This window comes from Gadus macrocephalus, chromosome 19 (genome assembly GCF_031168955.1).
Source record: "Gadus macrocephalus chromosome 19, ASM3116895v1".
Classification (NCBI taxonomy): Eukaryota; Metazoa; Chordata; class Actinopteri; order Gadiformes; family Gadidae; genus Gadus; species Gadus macrocephalus.
Genome location: NC_082400.1, coordinates 3,443,704 through 3,465,972, shown reverse-complemented (window position 1 = coordinate 3,465,972; position 22,269 = coordinate 3,443,704). Strand labels below are relative to the sequence as shown.

The following is a 22,269-nucleotide window of genomic DNA, read 5'->3' as shown; positions in this document are numbered from 1 at the left end:
AGTAGGAATGATACAGGAGGAGAGTCACGCATGTAACTACAGTTCTATGAATTCCGGATTAGTTTTCTTGTCACTCAGAATCTGGGCGAGAAAATTCTGAAGGGCCCAGGGGCATTTCAGCTATTGGGCGGATAGCGGCCCCCGTTACCCAGGTCACAACGTGACTACGTTGAGCATCCAGTGCTGAAGCACTGCCTCTGGCAGTCATCCCGAAGTCATAGAACCGTAGTAACATGCGTAACTCTCAAACTACACTAACTGGTGTCTCAACGATGCCTTTCCCGTCATCCAGCTTTCTCAGAACTGTACTCCATCAAACTCCCACCCCCCCCAAATAGAGATTTACACCATCCATGTCTCTCATCGTCATCCGCTTATCCGGGGTCGGGTCGCGGGGGGAGCAGCTCAAGCAGGGGGCCCCAGACGGGCCACATTGACCAGCTCTGACGGGGGGATCCCGAGGCGTTCCCAGGCCAGTGTTGAGATATAATCTCTCCACCTAGTCCTGGGTCTTCCCCGAGGTCTCCTCCCCACTGGACGTGCCTGAAACACCTCCCAAGGGAGGCGCCCAGTGGGCATCCTTGCCAGATGCCCGAACCACCTCAGCTGACTCCTTTCTAAGTAAAGGAGCAGCGGCTCTAATGAGAGTTCCTCACGGATGGCTGAGCTTCTCACCCTATCCCTAAGGGAGACGCCAGCCACCCTTCTGAGAAAACTCATCTCGGCCGCTTGTCATCACCCAACCCTCATGACCATAGGTGAGGATAGGAACGAAGATCGACCGGTAGATCGAGAGCTTTGCCTTGCGGCTCAGCTCTCTTTTCGTAACAACGGTGCGGTAAAGCGAACGCAATACCGCCCCCGCTGCTCCGATTCTCCGGCCAATCTCACGCTACATAGTACCCTCACTCGCGAACAAGACCCCGAGGTACTTGAACTCCTTCACTTGGGCTAAGGACTCATTTCCTACCCGGAGTAAGCAATCCACCGGTTTCCTGCTAAGAGTCATGGCCTCAGATTTAGCGGTGCTGATCCTCATCCCAGCCGCTTCACACTCGGCCGCCAGCCGATCCAGTGAGTGCTGAAGGTCACAGGCCGATGATCCAATGAGGACCACATCATCTGCAAAAAGCAGTGACGAGATCCTCAGACCACCGAACTGCAACCCCTCCCCACCACGACTACGCCTCGATATCCTGTCCATGTATATCACAAACAGGATTGGTGACAAGGCGCAGCCCTGGCGGAGACCAGCACCCACTGAGAACGAAACTGACTGGCTGCCGAGGACGCAAACACAGCTCTCGCTTTGGGAGTACAGAGATTGGATGGCCCTGAGGAGAGACCCCCTTACCCCCGCAGCACCTCCCACAGTTTCTCCCGGGGGACCCGGTCATACGCCTTCTCCAGATCCACAAAACACATGTAGACCGGATGGGCATACTCCCAGGCCCCCTCCAGGATCCTTGCGAGAGTGAAGAGCTGGTCCGTAGTTCCACGTCCAGGGCGAAAACCGCATTGTTCCTCTTCAATCTGAGGTTCGACGATCGGCCGAACACTCCTTTCCAGCACCTTGGAGTAGACTTTACCAGGGAGGCTGAGAAGTGTGATACCCCGGTAATTGGCACACACACTCTGGTCCCCCTTTTTTTCAGGAGTTCCTCAAAGTGTTCCTTCCAACGTCCGACAACCTCCTCAGTTGAGGTCAACAGAGTCCCATCCTTACTGTACACAGCTTGGATGGTTCCCTGTTTCCCCCTCCTGAGGTGCCGGATAGTCTTCCAGAAACACTTTGGTGCCGACCGAAAGTCCTTCTCCATGGCCTCTCCGAATTTCTCCCACACCATCCATGTGAATTATGTAATTTCTGTTCCAAAATGGAAACTTTTTACCTAAATGTGACAAATGTGCATGCCTGCAATAAAAACCAGATAACCTACCCCTGCACCCCAGGTGAACCAATGGGACTGCAAAGTAAACTCTTCAACCATTGACATATGCACTGCACAGCCCAAAGAGGACATCCCCTCCAACATCAAGAGCTACGTAGATCTGCACATTAACACCAGCCCTTCTCCACTCCACTAGAAAAACACAAGGCATCAATCAGGCTGGCCTTCCCTTTCCTCTGAACCCAGTGAGGGCTAACCTTGGGGTTGGGCAGGGAGCCAGACAAGGAGAACCCAGGAGACCAGTGCTGCAGCTGGGACGCTCTGGACACCGTGGACCTGGGGGAGTCCGGCTCCGACCAGCGGGCGGACTGGGACACCGTGGACCTGGGGGAGCCGGGCTCCGACCAGCGGGCGGACTGGGACACCGTGGACCTGGGGGAGCCGGGCTCCGACCAGCGGGCGGACTGGGACACCGTCGACCTGGGGGAGCCGGGCTCCGACCAGCGGGCGGACTGGGACACCGTCGACCTGGGGGAGCCGGGCTCCGACCAGCGGGACGAGGCGTCGTCGGGGTCGGACCAGGCCCAGGAGCTGCCCGGGTTGGCCAGGCTCGAGCCGCTGAGGGAGCGGTTGCTCCTCCTCCTCGCCTTGTCCCGGCTCCGCCTCCTCTTCAGCGCCTCCGCCCGCTCCTTCCTGTTGAGTCCCAGCTTGTCCGACCACCACGCCTTCCACTGCTCCTCCCCCTGCCAGGAGACGGTGAGCCGCTGGCTGAGGACGTCGCCCCAGGCCTTGGTGCGCACCGTGTCCGGGAGCCGGGGCGGGGCCACGGCGGGCAGGGAGGTGGCGCCGTGCAGCAGCAGGGAGCCGCCGAGCATGCTCTCCCCGAGGTCCCGCCGCAGGCTCTGCAGGCGGTCCTCCGTGAGCGGGTCGTGGGCGGCCCCCTTTTTCGCCCGCCGCCGCTTCCGGGCCGTGGGTTGGGCCCGGTCCGCGGACCTGCACCTCAGCAGCTGCTGCAGCCAGCGCCTCCACGCCTCGGCGGCCCGGGCGCTGGGCGGCGCCGGGCGGTCCGTCCGGACGGAGGAAGCCACCTCCCCCTTTTCTCCGAGGGCCGCGGCGTCGGCCTGGCCTTCCTCCTCGTTCACCACCACCTCCAGGCCCAGGTAGCGGCCCCGCCTCCCGCCCAGCCCCTCCTCCTCACTGGAGGAGCCCGAGCCGCGCCCCCTCTCTGGGGTTTCCGGGACCACCGGCGGCGGCCCGCCGGGGGGCTGGGTGGGCCCGATCATCTCCTCCTCGCTGCCCGTGTCCTCCGCCACCAGACCCGGCCGCGGCTCCCCGGCGCTCCGCTGGGACGGGGAGCCGCCGCGCCCGCCTGCCTCCCCTCCCGGCGGCGGCAGGGGGGGGTCCTGGCCTGCAGCGTCCGGGCCGGCGCCGAGCTCCGGTCTGAGGACCTGGTAGAAGACGTCTCCAGCCTCGGTCAGCTGGAGGACACAGATAGAGTCCTCTCCGCCGCCGCCGCCGCCGCCGCCTCGCCTGCCCGAGAAACACGTCATACCTGCACAGGCAGAGAGGTCAGGACTCTGCTCTACTGTATTATCAACATGGTGACCAGTCAGGACTCTGCTCTACTGTATTATCAACATGGTGACCAGTCAGGACTCTGCTCTACTGTATTATCAACATGGTGACCAGTCAGGACTCTCCTCTACTGTATTATCAACATGGTGACCAGTCAGGACTCTCCTCTACTGTATTATCAACATGGTGACCAGTCAGGACTCTGCTCTACTGTATTATCAACATGGTGACCAGTCAGGACTCTGCTCTACTGTATTATCAACATGGTGACCAGTCAGGACTCTCTCTACTGTATTATCAACATGGTGACCAGTCAGGACTCTCCTCTACTGTATTATCAACATGGTGACCAGTCAGGACTCTCCTCTACTGTATTATCAACATGGTGACCAGTCAGGACTCTCCTCTACTGTATTATCAACATGGTGACCAGTCAGGACTCTCCTCTACTGTATTATCAACATGGTGACCAGTCAGGACTCTCCTCTACTGTATTATCAACATGGTGACCAGTCAGGACTCTCCTCTACTGTATTATCAACATGGTGACCAGTCAGGACTCTGCTCTACTGTATTATCAACATGGTGACCAGTCAGGACTCTCCTCTACTGTATTATCAACATGGTGACCAGTCAGGACTCTCCTCTACTGTATTATCAACATGGTGACCAGTCAGGACTCTCCTCTACTGTATTATCAACATGGTGACCAGTCAGGACTCTGCTCTACTGTATTATCAACATGGTGACCAGTCAGGACTCTCCTCTACTGTATTATCAACATGGTGACCAGTCAGGACAAGTCAATCCAACCCGACTAATAGTCAACTTAACTGTACGTCCACACCAGAAGTACGTCCGCTTTGGTCGCTCATAAAGTTTTGCTGCGAATATTTCTGTTCGCTTTGGTCGCTCAAGTCTCTCATGACGTACAATTCAAAAGTGCCCGCCGGTGTTCCCTGGGATCCACGCAAGAGAAGACCGTCTACATTCAGATTGGCTGTCCGTGCTTTGCCGCTGAAACGTGTCATAGTAATTTGCATAAAGTTAAACAGTTTTCAACTTTTTTTGGACGCTCTGGTCGCTCAACTTTGGCCGCTGGTAGCGTTGGTCGCTTTGGTCGCTCTTGCCCATAGAAAGTGAATGACTTCCGGCGATTTGGTAGCTCAATTCGCTTCTGGTGTGGACGTACAGTAAGTCATACTATGTTCTTCCTCATCCTCAAATTAAAAAGTCTCAGATGTGGTGTGCAGTCTATGTGCATCCCGTCCACACCAGAACTTTTCTAGCCGCCTCTTACTGCCGCAGCGCTAGCGGGATACACTTCGTAATGACAAGTTGGATTCACTAATCTTCTTTAGAACCGTGGCGTACCCCGGTTTCATTGTGTTTGGCTGTGGCTTGGGGCAGGGTGCGCTGTATTCACCCTGTTGGGTGGGGGTCTTCCCTGTTGGGTGGGGGTCTTACCTGCGGCGGGCAGGGCCAGCCTGTGGCGGCTCTCCTCGGTGCGGTGGGGCAGCTGGACCGGCAGGTGGTCCAGAGAGTCTCTGGGGCTCAGCAGCTGCTGAGGAGACCCCAGACTGACACACGGCTCGGCTGAGCCTCCTGTGGCACACACACACACACACACACGGTCAAACACATAGGGTCACATACACACACGCACACACACACACACACGGTCAAACACACAGGGTCACACAAACACGGTCAAACAGGGATACGCAAACACAGTCACAAACACACAGGGTTACACACACGCACACAAACACACACACATTAATATTCTTATGTTTGTAATTTAATATGCGTGTGGTTATAGTACACAACCCTGATTACAACAGTCATCAGAAGGGACTTCTTTGAACAAGTAGTACAGTATCCTCTGGCCTGTTAAGAGGACGCATCATTCACCTCACTGTTCATTTTTCAATTTTGACACTGGACCGCTGTCTGCGCTAATAGCCGCTAAGCCAGCTTTGGTGCGAATTAGCCCTTTGCAGTAGTAAATTAATGACCTGAGTACTGCAGCATGACGATTTCTTGGGAACTCTGGGAGCCAATCACAACCTTGGTGCTGCTAGACCCGCCCACAGAGGAGGAGGCGTGGCCTGGGAGAACCTGAGCAAAGATGGGCGGGGCCTGCATCATGTGGTCCCACTTGAGCATGGGCAGAACAGGGAAACGCTCGTCCATGATGTAGGCAGAGTACTGCAGGGGGGAGAGAGAGAAGCCAACAAGTGCCAGCTGTCCTTTTAATTCCATGTTGGCGTGTGTTGGAATGTTTCACATGAGCTACGAATGCAATGAGGAAAGAATAATGGTATGTAGACCGTGTTTTCACAATATTTAGTTTCTTTGAATTGACTAAGAAATATGAATCAACATTTGCATTACACCACTGAAATAGGTTATTTGACACTAGGTGTAGTTGGCAGGCTTAATGGACGAAGACCCTATGGAGGGCTCTTCATAAAGTGCTCATTCTAGGTCACCAAAACACAAGTTTAACATTCATTCATTACTAGGGTTGGGTATCGTTCAGGTTTTATCCGATACCGGTGCCTACTCAGTACTTTTCAAACGGTTCCGGTGCTAAAACGGTTCTCGAACCGGTACTTAAAAAAACAAAACCTCACACACTTGCATACACGCACGACTTGTTACGAGTTTCACATTAAGCAGAAAGTCAGCGGACACTGAGTTGAATGGCAACGTGTTTGCTAGCCTACGCAAGATTACGGTTGGCATTAAATTACTCGACTTACCCGAAGAGGCTGCTGTGAGTGCTGTGACTGATAAATATCTTTTAAAAAAATAATTACAAATAATATTAATTACTCGCTGAAAGCAGGCAGGCACGCACGCATCATGGCGCAACATTGTCATATTAAGTAATATAACTCAGGTGCGCCAGGAAGCCACAGGAGACGCCAACATTGTTTTCAACCGCTCGGTACGGCGCTGTATTAATTCCCAAGTTTTGAAAAGAAAAAGTATTTGAAGCGAATAACGACTCTGTTTTTGAGTTGTTTATTTGGTTTTGAACAGAAAGTTTTGGATGCATGCATCGGCTTTGAGTTTGTTTGTTATTTTAAAATGACATTCGCTCGCAACACACACACACACACACACACACACACACACACACACACACACACACACACACACACACACACACACACACACACACACACACACACACACACACACACACACACACTACAACCTGCCGATCTTCAATCAAAACAACATCAAGTAAGCGATGCCGCAGCGCGTTGACAAGTCCGTCCCGAGTCTCGAGGCGGCCATAGGCTCTATGGTTTATATGTTTGAAAGCCGTGACACACTCTTTTACCAGTTGGCCTGAAATACCACGCCTCGCAGTCATCATGGACCTATAAAGAAAGTCGTAGTCGTACCATGCGTGTTTAGCGCAACATTGAAAAGGGTCCCGTCTGAAACAGTGTCGCGCAGCGTTGCGTTCCGAACGTTGTGTAATCAAATACGGTATGGCTGTATATAAAAAAATCATATCCTAACGAAAATACACACCGTTATTCAGTGTGAACCGGTATAGGGCCCAGCACGCAAGTTGACGCCGCAACACCATGGGGGCGGGGCAGGGGGCGTTAAAAAACGCCAGGCACCGTTATGAGGAACCGAAAGGTGCGTTCTTATTCGATCTCGTTACAACCGTTTACGTCGGAACCGGTTCCCTACTGGAACCGAGTTTCGGTGCTCAACCCTATTCAGTACGCACTTAAAACATACTTATAAATATAATTCATTCAGGTTCTTCTGCTGTATGCCACTTAATTCTACACACTGCACCTTTAAGGAAATTATCTAATATGATTAGTTGATAATGTAGCAAAGTTACCAGGAGGAGGCTTAAAGGCTTAAGACACTCCCATTACTGACAGCACGGTCCTCACAACATGGGGTATGGCACATTTTAAATGGAAGGTCATTGTGATACGGTTCCAGAACTGGTATACCGTGCACCACTATTGAGACCATGACTAAAACAACCCTAACCTGTTTTGGTTCGAGCCAGAACCAGTGCTGTGATTGTCTTTAGGGACTCCTGCTCTGATTGGTGAGGTGTGTGTACCTGTGTGGTGACCAGGTGGTGGAAGGGATTGGCGTCGGCCAGGTATCTCCCAAGGACCACCCTCTCCCCGCTGCGACACTGGGGAGACCGGCTGATCCGGAACAGAGTGAAGCTGGGGGCGTTGGCAGCCTGGTTACCATAGAAACACAGGACAGAGCCATCCATTACAGACAGAGATGTACAGAGACGAAGACATACAGGAAGAGAGAGAGGGATCGAGAGAGGGAGAGAGAGATAGAGATGTGGAGGTAGAGAGGTAGAGGGAGGGTAGGGAGAGGTACGGAGGTGGACGAGGTGAGGAGGCAGTGAGGAGGAGGGGGAGGCAGTGAGGAGGGGGAGGGGGAGGGGGAGGTGGAGGGGGAGGAGGTGGAGGCAGTGAGGGAGTGCTAGAGGGTACGGTCGTACCCGGACGTCGGTCAGCTCCATCCCGGTGCGGTCACCGTACAGCATCACTCTGGGGTGAGCCGAGAACTCACACCATCGCCAAGGAGACGAGGCGTTGAAGTACAGGTTACTGTCCTCCCGCCGCACCTGGGTCATGCTGACAGACACATTCATTACACACACTCATTATACACAGATTCATAACACTCATTATACACAGATTCATAACACACACTCATTATACACAGATTCATAACACACACACATCAGACCGATTCATTACACACGCACATCCATTATACACAGATTCATTACACACACACACATTATACACAAAGACACACTCACCCTTTGCCGACGGTCCAGAGGTGAACAGATCCACTCTCATCAGCCAGCAGAACCTCACCCAGAACGTGTGGACTGGAACACAAGTGTTCAATACTCCGTGGAGTGAGACTAAGGAACATGGACTGAACACACTGTTGCAGCACTATTTTAGAAAACAGCAGAGTGTGTGTGTGTGTGTGTGTGTGTGTGTGTGTGTGTGTGTGTGTGTGTGTGTGTGTGTGTGTGTGTGTGTGTGTGTGTGTGTGTGTGTGTGTGTGTGTGAGGGCTGTAACGATACGCGTATCGAAACCGAAATCGCGGTGTGAGAAGGCAGAAGCGCGACACGACGCGCCCTTTCTAACTTTCCGGTCAAATTGTCAGACTGAAATTTGATAATCGGTCTAAATAATAGTCGGACACCGTTCCTCTTATTGATGCCGTAAGTCTGCAACGAGATGCCCTCTCTGTGAGGACAGCTCTCCGTGGCTACGGAGGATTGCATTTCTCCACAGCTTGCGAAGTCCTCGTATACGATATGAACGACAATTATCCTGAGTGGTCCAAGCGAGCAAAATTAGCCTGTTTGACCCCTGTCTCTATTGTTTAGTATGCTTTGACCGGCAGTTGGTCTGCTTATAGGTCGCAATGAAGCGGCCACCGATTATTGACAGGATGGGTACTTTATTCTACCGGACTCGTTAGTTTCTTCACTAGAGACACACACACACACACACACACACACACACACACACACACACACACACACGCTACCGCTCGCCCTCCTCGCTCGTCCACTCACTCACACACATACACAGCCATTCTCGGGCACACACATACGCTACTCGTAACATGCCTCGATATTGCGAATCAGACGTTCATGTTTTTTCCCCATCTATTTGATAGTAAGGCTATTAAACATGTTGCATTCTATACGGCCTGATTATGTCATTATCCGTCAAATATCATATATATAGGATATTTGACGGAAAACGAAACCTATGCAGGTCACTTTGACCTGCACCGTTTTTTCTAGCGAGAACGCGGGTTAGTGCTATCAAACTATTCAAATAAATTACTATTATTTATTTGACATTAATATTTCCAAATACGTAAGCCTAAACCACAAAACTAGTTGAGAGTTTTTGCCTACCAGCAAGCATCATCCAACTGCAATCTTTGGTTATTTATTTATTCATTTTGCTATACTTTAATAATAATCTTTCTGTTCAAATCTGTTTAGTGTTCCAAATTGTTTGTTATTAAATGGTACATTAAGTTAATTGTTATATAAGTGTTGCTGTTTAAATAAACTGCTTTTTAAATTAAAAAAAATCGTGGATGTATCGAAATTGTGATACAAACCGAATCGTGAGTTGGTGTATAGTTACAGCCCTAGTGTGTGTGTGTGTGTGTGTGTGTGTGTGTGTGTGTGTGTGTGTGTGTGTGTGTGTGTGTGTGTGTGTGTGTGTGTGTGTGTCTCTCTCTCTCTCTCTACCTGGCTGTGATGCAGGTGACTGGCTGCTTGGTTGTGATGACCTGCAGGACCTTGGGTTTGTCCACCTCATTGAACCTCCACACACCACACAGGTAGTCGGAGCGCACAGCCACACAACCTGAACCACACACACACACACAATGGTTGACCGGAGCCTGATCCCATTCAGCCGTCGGTTAGGGCGCTGCGCTTTAGTTCGCACTCCATTCTAAAGTGGTTAAATTGCTCAACCCACACGGCGACTAGGACAAAGATTGAGTGTGATTGGCTAAACAGATTTAACAAATCACAGGCTGCAGCCATGAAAACTCTTTTTTGTTGGCTTACAGTACAACTCGGCTCCACGAAAAAATAAACAATTGTTAGCGTGGACTCAAACAAACCAATGTATTCAGTGTGAACGGGCGCCCGACGTGAACCCACACAGTGCACACAGTGCGTCAGTACGTACAGTCCGAGAGCAGGGCGGAGACGCTGATCTGGCGTACCGGCCCTTTAAGGTCCACGCAGGCGGGCTTCCTGCAGGCGTCCAGCCGGGGGCAGTCCCCCTCCTCGGACCGCAGCGACACCCGCTGGAAGTCTGGGGCAGCGTGTTAAAGGGGTCTGCAACGCCGTTACCAAGGAGTCCCCGGTACACACCCCCCCACACACACACACACACACACACACACACACTCACTCACTCAGAGGCTCCTTGTGTATTAATTGTAGATTTCTGACGGGAGCGATAACAACAGGCCGAAGTGGCGGCTGGGTGCGGTGATGGAGGATACTGAGGAGGCTGGAGGCCGGCCCGGCCGCGTAGAGCAGCCAGGGGTCCCGGGGCAGGGTGGCGTGGGCCAGGGCTCCCCCGGTGGCCGTCTCGGAGAACAGCAGCCGCTGGCCGCTGTGCTGCAGCTCCTCCTGGAGCAGCGCCCCGAGCAGCGTGGGGGGGATGTCGTGGAGGGCGTCTCGCAGCAGGTTGTCGTAGGCGACCACGCGGCGGTTTAGATACGTGTACTCGCACCTGACAGAGAGGGACACACGTTACAAACCACAAGACTGAGACAGAGTGAGAGATACATACAGGAAGGCAGAGAGGGAGAGAGAGAGGGAGAGAGTGATAGAGACGTAGAGGTAGAAAGAGGATAGGTGGAGGTAGGGAGGCAGACGAAGTGAGGAGGAGGAGGAGGCAGACAGGAGGGGGAAGCAGTGAGGAAGAGGGGAGCACGTGGACCCTGAGACGTATGCAACGCTAGTAGAAGGTTTAGCTCTAGCTATGCTTCGTACACTGAGCTAGTAGGAGGTTTAGCTCTAGCTATGCTACGTACACTGAGCTAGTAGACGGTTTACCTCTAGCTAAGCTACGTACACTACGCTAGTAGAGGGTTTGGCTCTAGCTAAGCTACGTACACTACGCTAGTAGACGTTTAGCTCTAGCTATGCTACATACACTACGCTAGTAGACGTTTAGCTCTAGTTATGCACATCCTAAGTACATCCCATAAGTCTTTTAAGACGGTACATAAAAACTGAAATGAATAAAACCTGCCCCCTTTAGGGCAAACGGCACTGTTCCCCAACATCACACCACCTACGCTGCCGTCTGTGGTTTAAATATACCTACAGAAGGTTCTACACCTCAACTACTCTTTATGAGACAGAAAGTTTGTTATTTATGTCTATACCATATATCAATAATCCATTAGAATCTTATATGAGAGTTAATCATTATATAATCCTCTGAATTTTACAAAGTAACCTTTTCAGGAAATTGATAAAAAAATATTCCAAAACCTAATCTGTCATAATGAAATCTTAATCGAATTTCAACTGGCATAATGTACAATCCTAATTGTATCTAATAATGTAATCTTAAATGTACCTAATCTGGCATGATGTCATTTTAATATAACCTAATCTGAAATTAAGTAATCTTAATATAACCTAATCTGGTATAATGTAATATAATCGCAATCTAACCCAGGTTTTTTCCTAAATTCAAATAGATTTGGCAGCCGCCAAGGCCTCCCACTCACTTCCTGTGTTCCAGCTTGCTCAGGAAGCCATCCGTCCAGCCCAGACTCAGAGCGTCGCTACGCCAGCTCTGAGGAATACACCACACATTCAGGATTGTATAATGGACGTCTTCTTAGTGAGGGGCCCACATGATTACCACGTGTGCATGGTCTCGCCGGTCTTGTACTTTTGTGTTTTTGCTATACTGATCAGTTAGATCGAAGATCAAATCACATTTTATCGACCATAATGTGTTTGTGCATGTGTTGTACTAGTCCAACAGGGGGCAGAGTGTCTGAAGGGGCATCGTAGAAAGTGGAGGTGACGTGTTTCCATTCTACAGTGGATCTCATCCATGAGTCTGCAACCAGACCCCTCTCGATGAGGCTGATTATTGTGAGACTCGTGTGTGCATTTGGAGCGTTCTTTAATGCGTCCATGTTTGTTTTTTGAAGTGGTTTCCCTGTTCGATAACTAAAAGTAGTTTCAGAGTAGAAGCAGAGTCCAAATCCAAACTGTGCTGATACATCTGCACACTGAAGTGCTGTCAACTGCTATCTAGATGAATGATCACCCATCCGTACGCATAAAAGATGGATTGAGTGTCCTTCTCCCACCTTTTTCCGTTTGTGGCCGAGGTAGAAGTGGTCCTGAAGCAGTGCACCGACGGAGCCGAAGGCATCTCCGCTGTGGTTCCGGTAGAAGTCCTCCATCTGGGAACACAGAAAACTTCTGGTTACTTTCCGTTTTAGTCTTATAGACTTTTTCCTAATGAAAGTAACACCAGCAATAGTCAGACGGATGAGAAGAACTTGCCATTCAAGCTCAGATGGCCCTCATAACCCTCATTGAGTGCACTAACCCTCATTGAGGGTACTAACCCTCATTGAAGGCACTTACCCTCATTGAGGGCACTAACCTTCATTGAGGGCACTAACCCTCATTGAAGTACTAACCCTTATGGAAGGCACGAACACTTAATGAAGGCACTTACCCTAATTGAAGGTACTAAGCTATTGAAGGTACTGACCTATTGAAGGCACTAACCCCTATGGAAGGCACTAACCCCTATTGAAGGCACCAACCCCTATGGAAGGCACTATCCCTTATTGAAGGCACTAACCCCTATGGAAGGTAGTAACCGTTATTGAAGGCACTAACCCCTATGGAAGGCATTAACCCCTATGGAAGGCATTAACCCCTATGGAAGGCATTAACCCTTATTGAAGGTACTAACCCTTATTGGCAAAAGTGGCATTTAAGCTTTGGCTGAGAAAACAATTTTGGAAAAAAAAAACATCTCTGAATGAACAGTACATTTACATTTAGGGCATTTAGCAGACGCTTTTATCCAAAGCGATTTACAATAAGTACATTTGTCATAAGAAGTGCATCAATATATCGCTGTCGGTACAGAAAGGATGTTCATAGAACCAAGTGCAAGTACCACAATCGCTAGGTCAATCAATTCCCCGTGTTACAGCCATGATAGCAGCTACTGCAGTTGCTACACAGTTAAGTACTACAATACAATACAATACAATACAATACAATACAGTGTACAATGGTGGCCAGAAGGGGGAGGGTGGCAGTAGGGCTCAGTGTCTAGAGATCTGATATTATCCTACAAACAGAGCCTGTAGACTCCGTCTGAACGGAGCTCTACGCCTCCTGCCCCTTATTTCACCACCCAACATACTCAACAGAACATCTAAGAAAGCGTTCACCACTCAGCGGTATGCCTACGTTGGATGCTTACTATAATCCAAGGTAGTGCAGACGGGCAAACAGAGTTGCAAATGACTTCTAAGACGCGATTGTCAACAAAACACCAAACCTCTCACTAATGTGTGCATCTGCCGCACATATTTCCGTTTATTTTGCGTTTCGGCGCATGTGCAAATTAGGCAAACTGGAAACACGACCATGGTCAGTTTCAATGGAGACACACTGCTTTGTACAATGCACAAAACACATTCAAGAAATCCTATTGGGCTTATTACTAAATAGCAGCCTTTAGTTATTATTAGGTATTTGATTTAGGAAGAGCACCAAGAGTTAGTTCGGGAGGAAAGAGATGTTGAGATGTCAAGGCGCTGCAAAAAAATCAAAAAAATTTGCAATTTATCCCACTATCATTCATTTGAACTGTTCAAATTAATAAACACAGATGGGATAGCATGTGACAAAAGGATATTTTCATGTCTAATGAAAGGGTATGAACAAATTTGTTAGGATGCAACCAAATAAAAATGTTACTGCCACTGGTAGAAAATGTTAGTCTAGAGCCTTGGGTAGACCTCCCAGACCACACTGTCCACAGTCTACCAGTAGACCTCCCAGACCACATCGTCCACAGTCTACCAGTAGACCTCCCACACCACATCGACCACAGTCTACCAGTAGACCTCCCACACCACATCGTCCACAGTTTACCAGTAGGAACCTTGATCAGCGCTTCCTTCCCAACCTGACTTTAACTGTACCACTGAATTGCCCTCAAGACCTTCTGTGGATCACCCCATTTGCAATCTGTAAACATAGATAAATACACACGCAGTGGCTGAGCAAAGAGCGCCGGCGCCCTTAAATACACAATTGTTACTGCATGGACAGACGGAAACAGTGGAATGGAAAGGTCAGCAATGCAGCCTATGCTCCCACTGTTTGTATTTAGCAAATCCAAACTAACACATCAATGTACATACTACAAAGGAAAACCTATGATGCAAAGCACAGAGCGACACCATTTTTTAAAGAATAACAAGGCATACTAGGGATACTTTATATACTTTATGATGGGCCAATATCGGCCGAATGCTATGTGTTCTATCATGAACTGTTTAAAACATGGAGCGAACAAAAAGATGCAACAATTGGGGCCGAATTCTATGAAATAGTAGGCCATTGACATTAATTAATGAGTTTCTTCTAAAGATTAGGTCTGGCATATGTTCCACAACCCACTCAAAAGGACCCCACATCCTGCTTACGGCTCAGGACCAGCCAGTTGAGAACCACTGTCCCAGGCCACCACGTCCACAGTCCACATTCCACCAAAGTCTTCCAATAGGAGCCCTAGACCACCACGTCCACAATCCAACGCCAGACCACCACGTCCCCCAGTAGGAACCCTAAACCACCACGTCCACAGTCTACCAGTAGACCTAGACAACAAATCGACCACAGTCTTCCAGTAGGAACCCCAGACCACCGCGTTCAGAGTCTACCAGTAGGCTTCATTGTATATGTACTGTATATTTTTGGAGGTTTGGATAAAAGTGTCTGCTAAATAACTAAAGCTTTAGCCCTCTTTTCGGTGCAATGGGGACAGATGACCAAAAGAGACATTTTAAACTCACATGTTGTCCAAAGTCTGTCGTCTCTGAAGAATCCAAGAGCCACGGTGGAACTGGAACAATAACAACAACAGCTTAAGCATCTTTTCATTCAGATCTTTTAAAAATTCAAGAGAATACTATCTAATACAATGACAATATAAAGCCCTCTGCCAGTGAGGGACACTTTAGTCCGGTAGAAAATAAATGGTTGGTTTGGTTTTTAGTAACTGCCTAACGTTCTGGTTGTTATTACTTGTTAACGTACTGGTTGTTATTACTTCTTAACGTTCTGGTTGTTATTACTCGTTAACGTACTGGTTGTCAGACCTTCTTCACGTACTGGTTGTCAGACAGACCTTCTTAATGTACTGGTTGTTATTAAAAAAATAAATAAAATGTATGTACTATTTTAGCCGTTTGCGATTTATTTATTTCCCCCAGAATGCATTGCATGACGTCACGTTGGGGAGACACGGACCAAAGCCGCATTGAGACCCCTGAGAGAAGAGACTACTAAGAGAGTGTTCAGCAGATTATACAGATACATAGATAAATACATCGATATATATATAGTTAGTATATGCTACATATGAACCTCCTAAGATGGCGCAATTTGATTGGTTCGCTATCTCGGGATATTGGGCAATATCCCATGATTGAGATATCAAGCTCGGGATATCGTTTATCACAAAATGTCCGCTAATAAAAACCAAAAACAAATAAACTGCTAATAAAAACAAATTAAATCGCGGCGAAGAGTGTTATCTTGTTTATTTTTGGAGTGGTCATGTGTAGTAGGCCTAAAGGCTACTAAAACAATTATTCACCTCAGGCCCCGTGAATAATTCCGTGAATAGCTCCGGGAATAGCTATTCCCCACTATTCACTTCGCCTACGGTGAATAATTGTTAATTAATAGCCTAGATAGGTAGATAGTAGGGGTGTGACGAGATCTCGTGCCACGAGATCTCGCGAGATTAAACTCGACGATATTACCCGTCGCGTTAAAAATCTGTCTCGTGAGATTTGTGAGCTATCCAAACTTCTATTTCTGCCCTGTGGGTGCAGTAATGCACCTTTGCTACGTCTAGACTGCCAGAACCTAAAGAAGGAGAAGGAAAATTAGAAGAGGAGGAGAAGGAGGGGAAGCAGCCATGAGCTGTGTTCGAAATCGTTCCCTATCACGGATATAAGCGCGAAAACGAATACATTTAATGATGGAGTCTCCGGCTTTCGTTTAGAAATGTCAACAATTTATTTGGGATTTAACATAGAATATTTAACATTCAAAATGTATTTAAAAAAAACTTGAACAAGGAAATGTAACATTCAACAACAATACAACCTCCAGCTTTCCTCGTGAGTGCCCGGTTTGTTTACATGATGTGGGCGCATCTGTCTACGTCACACAAATACCCGGCGCATTTACTGACTCAAATGACGTTTAGAAATGTTCAGCGTAGGGTCTGAATTCTCGTTTGTTCGTTCCCTAAATACAAGGCCGGATTATCCATATATACAGTCGGGCGAGTGCCCTGGGGCACCAGCCAAATTGAGCCAATGGGAGGCACCAAATGATCAGGAAAATGACTAAAGCCTTAACCTATTTTTGTTATATTTTAAATATTTTATATCGGCATAATATACTAGTAGAGATAAAAACACATACAAAATGATCCACTGATAGGATTATTAATAAAAAAAAAAACTGTTATTTGGGTGTAGGGCCCCCCTCCCCCATCATGGACGAGTCCACAATAACGCAGCGGCAGTGGCGCGAAATTATATGCAAACAAAAAATTCAAAAATGGACAGGGTTCAGCAAAGCGGTTTCGCAATAAGAAAGCTAAAAAAAGAGAAAGAATTGCGACACTTCAAAATGTCCCATCAGAAATGTCCCATCGGAAACTTTTTTATGCGCAAACCAACTGCTGTTGATAGCAACGATGCTAACGTTAATGAAGCTCTGACAGACACGGCTCAGGCAGCCGAGGCTTCTGTCGTGAAAGGAGGCAGTCAGGACGAGGGTGATCGGGAGGACGAGGTGGTCCATGCAGATGTAACAGACGATCGGCAGCCGCCGGAGGATTTAACCATCTCATCAGACCCTGGACTATGGGGAGACATCACAGAGGAACTTGTCGAAAGGTGCTGCTGCCTTCCAGAACAGGGCTCCCAAATACCCGGCATCTGTGCGGGACATTGGTCTTGGAGGTAAAACGCAGGCTCTTACAAATGATTTGATGCATTGTTGCCTGCCAAACAAGGAGGTAGTGCCAAGAGATGGGTTGATTTATTCACCATCTGCAGGCATGGTCTACTGTTTTGCCTGTAAACTGCTATCATCACAGGCACAGCATAATGCTTTTACGTCTGGTTTCTGTGACTGGAGACATCCTGAGCGTATTTCGGACCACGAGAAGAGCGCAAACCATCGGCACAGCATGCTTGCTTTACTGCGCAGATCGAGCAATGTGGGCACAGTGGATGCGTCGCTCAGGCGGCAGCAAGATGCGGAGGGGAAATATTGGAAGGAGCTTTTGAGACGCATTGTGGCTGTCATCAAATTCTTGAGTGAGAGAGGCTTGGCATTCAGGGGTGAAAATGAGCTTTTTGGCTCATCAAGTAATGGCAATTACGTCAGACTTTTGGAACTCATTGCACAGTTTGATCCGTTTTTAAAAGAACACATAGATAAGTATGGCCAAAAAGGAAGAGGCACAACATCTTACTTGTCATCTACTGTGTGTGAGGAGTTGTCTTGATGGGTGAGAAAGTAAAAAAAACGATTGCAGCCGAACTACAGCATGCTAAGTACTTCTCAGTCATCGTAGATTCAACCCCTGATTTGTCACACGTTGACCAGCTGACATTCATTTTTAGATTTGTCAGCGAGGAAGGAAAATTGGTGGAGATTCATTGGTTTCGAGCCTATTCACAGCCACACCGGAGCAAGTCTTGCTGAATGTGTGGTCAAAATGGTCAATGATCTCGGATTAGACCTGTCAGATTGCCGGGGACAAAGTTATGACAATGCAAGTAATATGTCCGGAAAATATAACGGTCTTCAGGCGCATTTCAAACAAGCAAATCCCCTCATTCATTATGTGCCCTGCGCTGGTCATTCGCTTAATCTTGTAGGTTTGAACAGCATTGAAAACAGCTGTAAAGATGCAAGTGATTTCTTTGACCTACTTCAGTCACTGTATGCATTTTGTGCGGCTTCCCCTCACAGTTGGAATCGCATATTTCACAACAAGGACGTGAAAATCAGCCGGACTCTTAAGTCACTGTCCAGCACAAGATGGAGTTGTAGGGCTGGCTCTACTAAAGCGTTGAAAGAAAACTACAGTGCAATAAGAGAGGCATTTGGAAGGTTTGCAGCAGACGCAGATGAAAAAGATTGCGCCTAGCACGAGGCTGCTGCGCTCTGTCGTAAACTTGATAAATTAGAGACCGCAATAATAGTGAATCTATGGGATACGGTGCTGAGTAGATTCAAAGCCACAAGTGACACGTTGCAAAAGCCTGACATAAATCTAGCTACTGCACAACGACTACTGGAATCTCTGCATTTGTTCGGGAAGTGAAAGGTGTGACGCACAACTATCACCATGAGACGCAGCGGGGGAGAAAGAGAAAAGCGTTCGCAGATGAGTCAACGGAGAATGATACAGTGCTTACCGGGAGTGATCAGTTCAAAGTGGAATGCTACACTGTGATCATTGACAGGTTGCTGTCATGTCTAGCGAAGCGCACTGACGCATACAGGGAGCTAAACGGCCTGTTTGGTGTGTTGTTCGATACAGACATTGACAGTGATAGTGTGCGTAAACATGCAGCTGCGCTCTCCTCCACATATCCAGACGATCAGCTTTAGCGGTGAACTACTTCAGTTCAAAAACTTTGTGCGGGAGGAGGCAACCCGTTCATCTGAGGAGATGCTTCAAATAATCCGAAAAAATGGCATACAGACAACTTTCCCCGGCGTGTTCGTTGCACTTTGGCTGTTTCTAACCCTGCCAGTTACTAACTGCGAGGGCGAGAGATCCTTCTCACAACTAAAAAGGGTTAAAAACGAACTAAGGACAACCATGGGACAGAAGCGTCTGTCTGCCCTCTCCCTGATGGCCATTGAATAGGAACTGGTTAAACAAATGGACTTTGAGGATCTGCTGAACGACTTTGCCAGCAGGAAAGTGAGAAAGAAGTTATAAAGGTAAGGCCTATTTACCATTATTTCTATCTGCTTTTTTGCTGCCATTTGACGCTGGGGTTGTGTTGCGCTATCTGCTGCTGTGACGTCACAAAGGTGTGGGGATTGCACTGTTCATTTCAGTAGGCGGTGTATTACTGCTGATAAAAAAAAACAGGTTCTTATTCTTATGTGTGTGTTGTTATTGGGTTTTGCATTTCCTCTGGTCATTTATGATGGAAATATTCATATTCATCATTACGTTGTATGGTGATGGGGGTTGCATTCTGATTTGAGCATCAGTGTAAGTCAGTTTCAGGATTTTTGGTTGGATCTAAATTTTTATGTAGCATGTGTGGTGAGTCTGTTTACTTTCTTGTAAATCTGTGGCCTTTATGCCATAGTGAATTTCATTTTTTTTTGTGTAAAGCTGACGGACACAGGGGCACTGTGTGAAGTCACCCTGGGGCACCCTAAGGGGTTAATCCGGGCCTGCCTAAATAGTGCACTATATCATGAAAACTATATAGGGAATAGTGAGTGAGTGTATAGGGAACGATTTCGAACACAGCTAAAGACAGCCAGAATGACGTCGGAAAATACCCCCGCCACTTTTAAATCATTTGTTTGGCAGCATTTTTGGTACTTTGATTTGGTTTTGCACATAATATTGTTTGCACTTGAAAAAAAGAATTATTCAATTTAATTTATTTTACTTTAACTTTTATAAATTTTAGTTTTAGTTTCAATTTCATTCATGTAAAGAGTTATAATAAAGCATTTCAAAATGCATGTGCAACTCGGTTAAATAAAAGTCTGTTGATCCAGTCATATATTTTGTCATCGTAGTTTTCTTAAAATCTCGTCTCGTCTCGTTCTCGGGACGAGAGTGTATCGTCACACCCCTAGTAGATAGCCTAGTCAACTCCTCCTAAACCCCCCACCCGGGCTTGTGCCCTCCCCACATGGACTGGTGAAGCCGTGAACTCCGTTTTGCCCTCTCACTCCCATTAACTGTTACAACATAAATACCTCGCCTCAATTCATCTCAAATGTATTATAACCAGCATGGTATTTATTAAGTGATTGCACTTTATATTTATGTCATATTTGACACATTTGACACTTTTAAGAGTCAGTTCTCCATTTATAAACATGCACTTTGCATATTTTATACATATTTATATAAATGTGTGTATTTGTAGACACCTGTGCTTGTGTGTATTGTCTGCCAGGTAGCAATGCTGTGTTTTCGCTTGTTTTTTGTTTGGACATGGCCCTGTCCTTTGTAATGCTGCTGCTATGTGCCCTCAATTGCCCCCTGGGGACAAATAAAGTTTTTTTGAATTTGAATTTGAAAAGTCTTTATTAATGCCAAACGACACTAATTGTCGGGAATTCATTGAGGTGACTCGGCTCACACAGAACAAGGGAGACAACAAGTGTGACTGGGACACACACAAAATACATCACATTAAAACTAGACACATGCGTAGACAGACAGACGGACCGAAAATGTTTATATTCTTTGCCAAGTGGAGCCAGCCAGTCCTGTGCGCGTATGCAAATTAGTCATGTGCGCCAAACAGAAGAAAGACGTAATGTTGAGAATTCATACAAAAAACGATAGCAAGTGAAAGCTAAACCCGATTGTATCACTCACACACTTTCAGTCCATTCTAACTTATGGTAAGAGCCTATTCTTTAAATCTTTGCAGTGAATGAATGTTAATGATAAAACCAATTGTTTTGCATAAGATGAGTGTGTGCGTTTGTCCTTTCCGGATTCGGCATACTGCATGGTTATGAAGGCCTTGTGGTTAGTTGTGGTCTTCGTGAAGCAAACTTGGAGTTGGAGAAGTTGAATTGAATTGAAAAAGTTATAATAATAAAAAAAAAGCAATAATAAACAATAAAATAAATGAAACAAGTGGACAGTTACAATAAAGTAATATTTACACACAATGAAAACCACAAAAGAAAATAGACTGTCTTACACTTGCTTTACCTGTTCGAAGAGGGGTGAGAGGAAGAAAATGGATTTAATCTCACCCCTTCTCCCTAATTTATTTATCTATAATGAGTATTAGCTTCCTTATTAATGATATAATAATCATCAAATTATATTTATATATTAATATATATTAGTTTACAATATGATACAATTCATTATCACTTGTGTATTTATCTAATAATATTGTCAAGTTATCTTTTATTAATATCTTATTAAACATTCAATATTATATAAATACTGTCAAATATATACCAATATATACATACATGTAAACATATACACTATGTTTAACACCTTCTTCATCCCTGTATCTCGTAAAAATCAATTCTTTGTAATTTATTTTAAACTGGTTAATGTTTGGACATTCCTTGATCTCCACACTCAAACTGTTCGATAGTCTTACACCACATATTGAAATACAAAACATTTTCCTGGTCGTACGGACGCTGTTCACTTTGAAATTAAATTTTCCCCTTAAATTATAACCCCCCTCACGATCACTGAATAATTTTTGTATGTTTAAGGGTAATATGTTGATTTTAGCCTTAAACATTATCTGTGTGGTTTGAAATTCCACCAGATCTGTGAATTTTAATAATTTTGACCGTATGAATAATGGGTTAGTGTGATCCAGATACCTCATATTGTGAATAATGTGAATGGCTTTTTTTTGGAGAATATTAAGTGAATGTCATGAAGTTTTGTATGTGTTTCCCCAGACTTCCGTACAGTAACTGAAGTATGGTAAGACTAGTGAACAGTAGAGAATACGGATTGATTTTTGATCTAGAACCAGTTTTACTTTGTTTAATACATAAATGCTTCTTGATAGTTTTGATTGTACGTGTGTAATGTGTGATTTCCAACTGAATCTATCGTCTACTATAATCCCAAGAAATTTATTTTCGTAAACTCTGTCAATTTCAACTCT

General features: G+C 46.8%; 1 protein-coding gene across 3 annotated transcripts in view; it reads right to left on the bottom strand.

Moving 5' to 3' along the window:
* Positions 1-22,269, bottom strand: part of taf1c (TATA-box binding protein associated factor, RNA polymerase I subunit C) — a 41,225-nt gene that overhangs the window by 2,293 nt on the left and 16,663 nt on the right. For 2 of the 3 annotated variants that reach the window (XM_060038338.1, XM_060038339.1), the window contains 12 exons: positions 15,151-15,200; positions 12,406-12,501; positions 11,809-11,876; positions 10,564-10,796; positions 10,242-10,370; positions 9,791-9,908; positions 8,317-8,388; positions 7,990-8,125; positions 7,585-7,713; positions 5,486-5,678; positions 4,935-5,072; positions 2,150-3,444 (listed from right to left, as the gene is read on the bottom strand). In XM_060038338.1, coding sequence (XP_059894321.1) covers positions 2,150-3,444; positions 4,935-5,072; positions 5,486-5,678; positions 7,585-7,713; positions 7,990-8,125; positions 8,317-8,388; positions 9,791-9,908; positions 10,242-10,370; positions 10,564-10,796; positions 11,809-11,876; positions 12,406-12,501; positions 15,151-15,200 — 2,657 coding nt within the window. The remainder of the gene's footprint in view (positions 1-2,149; positions 3,445-4,934; positions 5,073-5,485; positions 5,679-7,584; positions 7,714-7,989; positions 8,126-8,316; positions 8,389-9,790; positions 9,909-10,241; positions 10,371-10,563; positions 10,797-11,808; positions 11,877-12,405; positions 12,502-15,150; positions 15,201-22,269) is intronic. The other variant, XM_060038340.1, reaches the window with a different exon arrangement.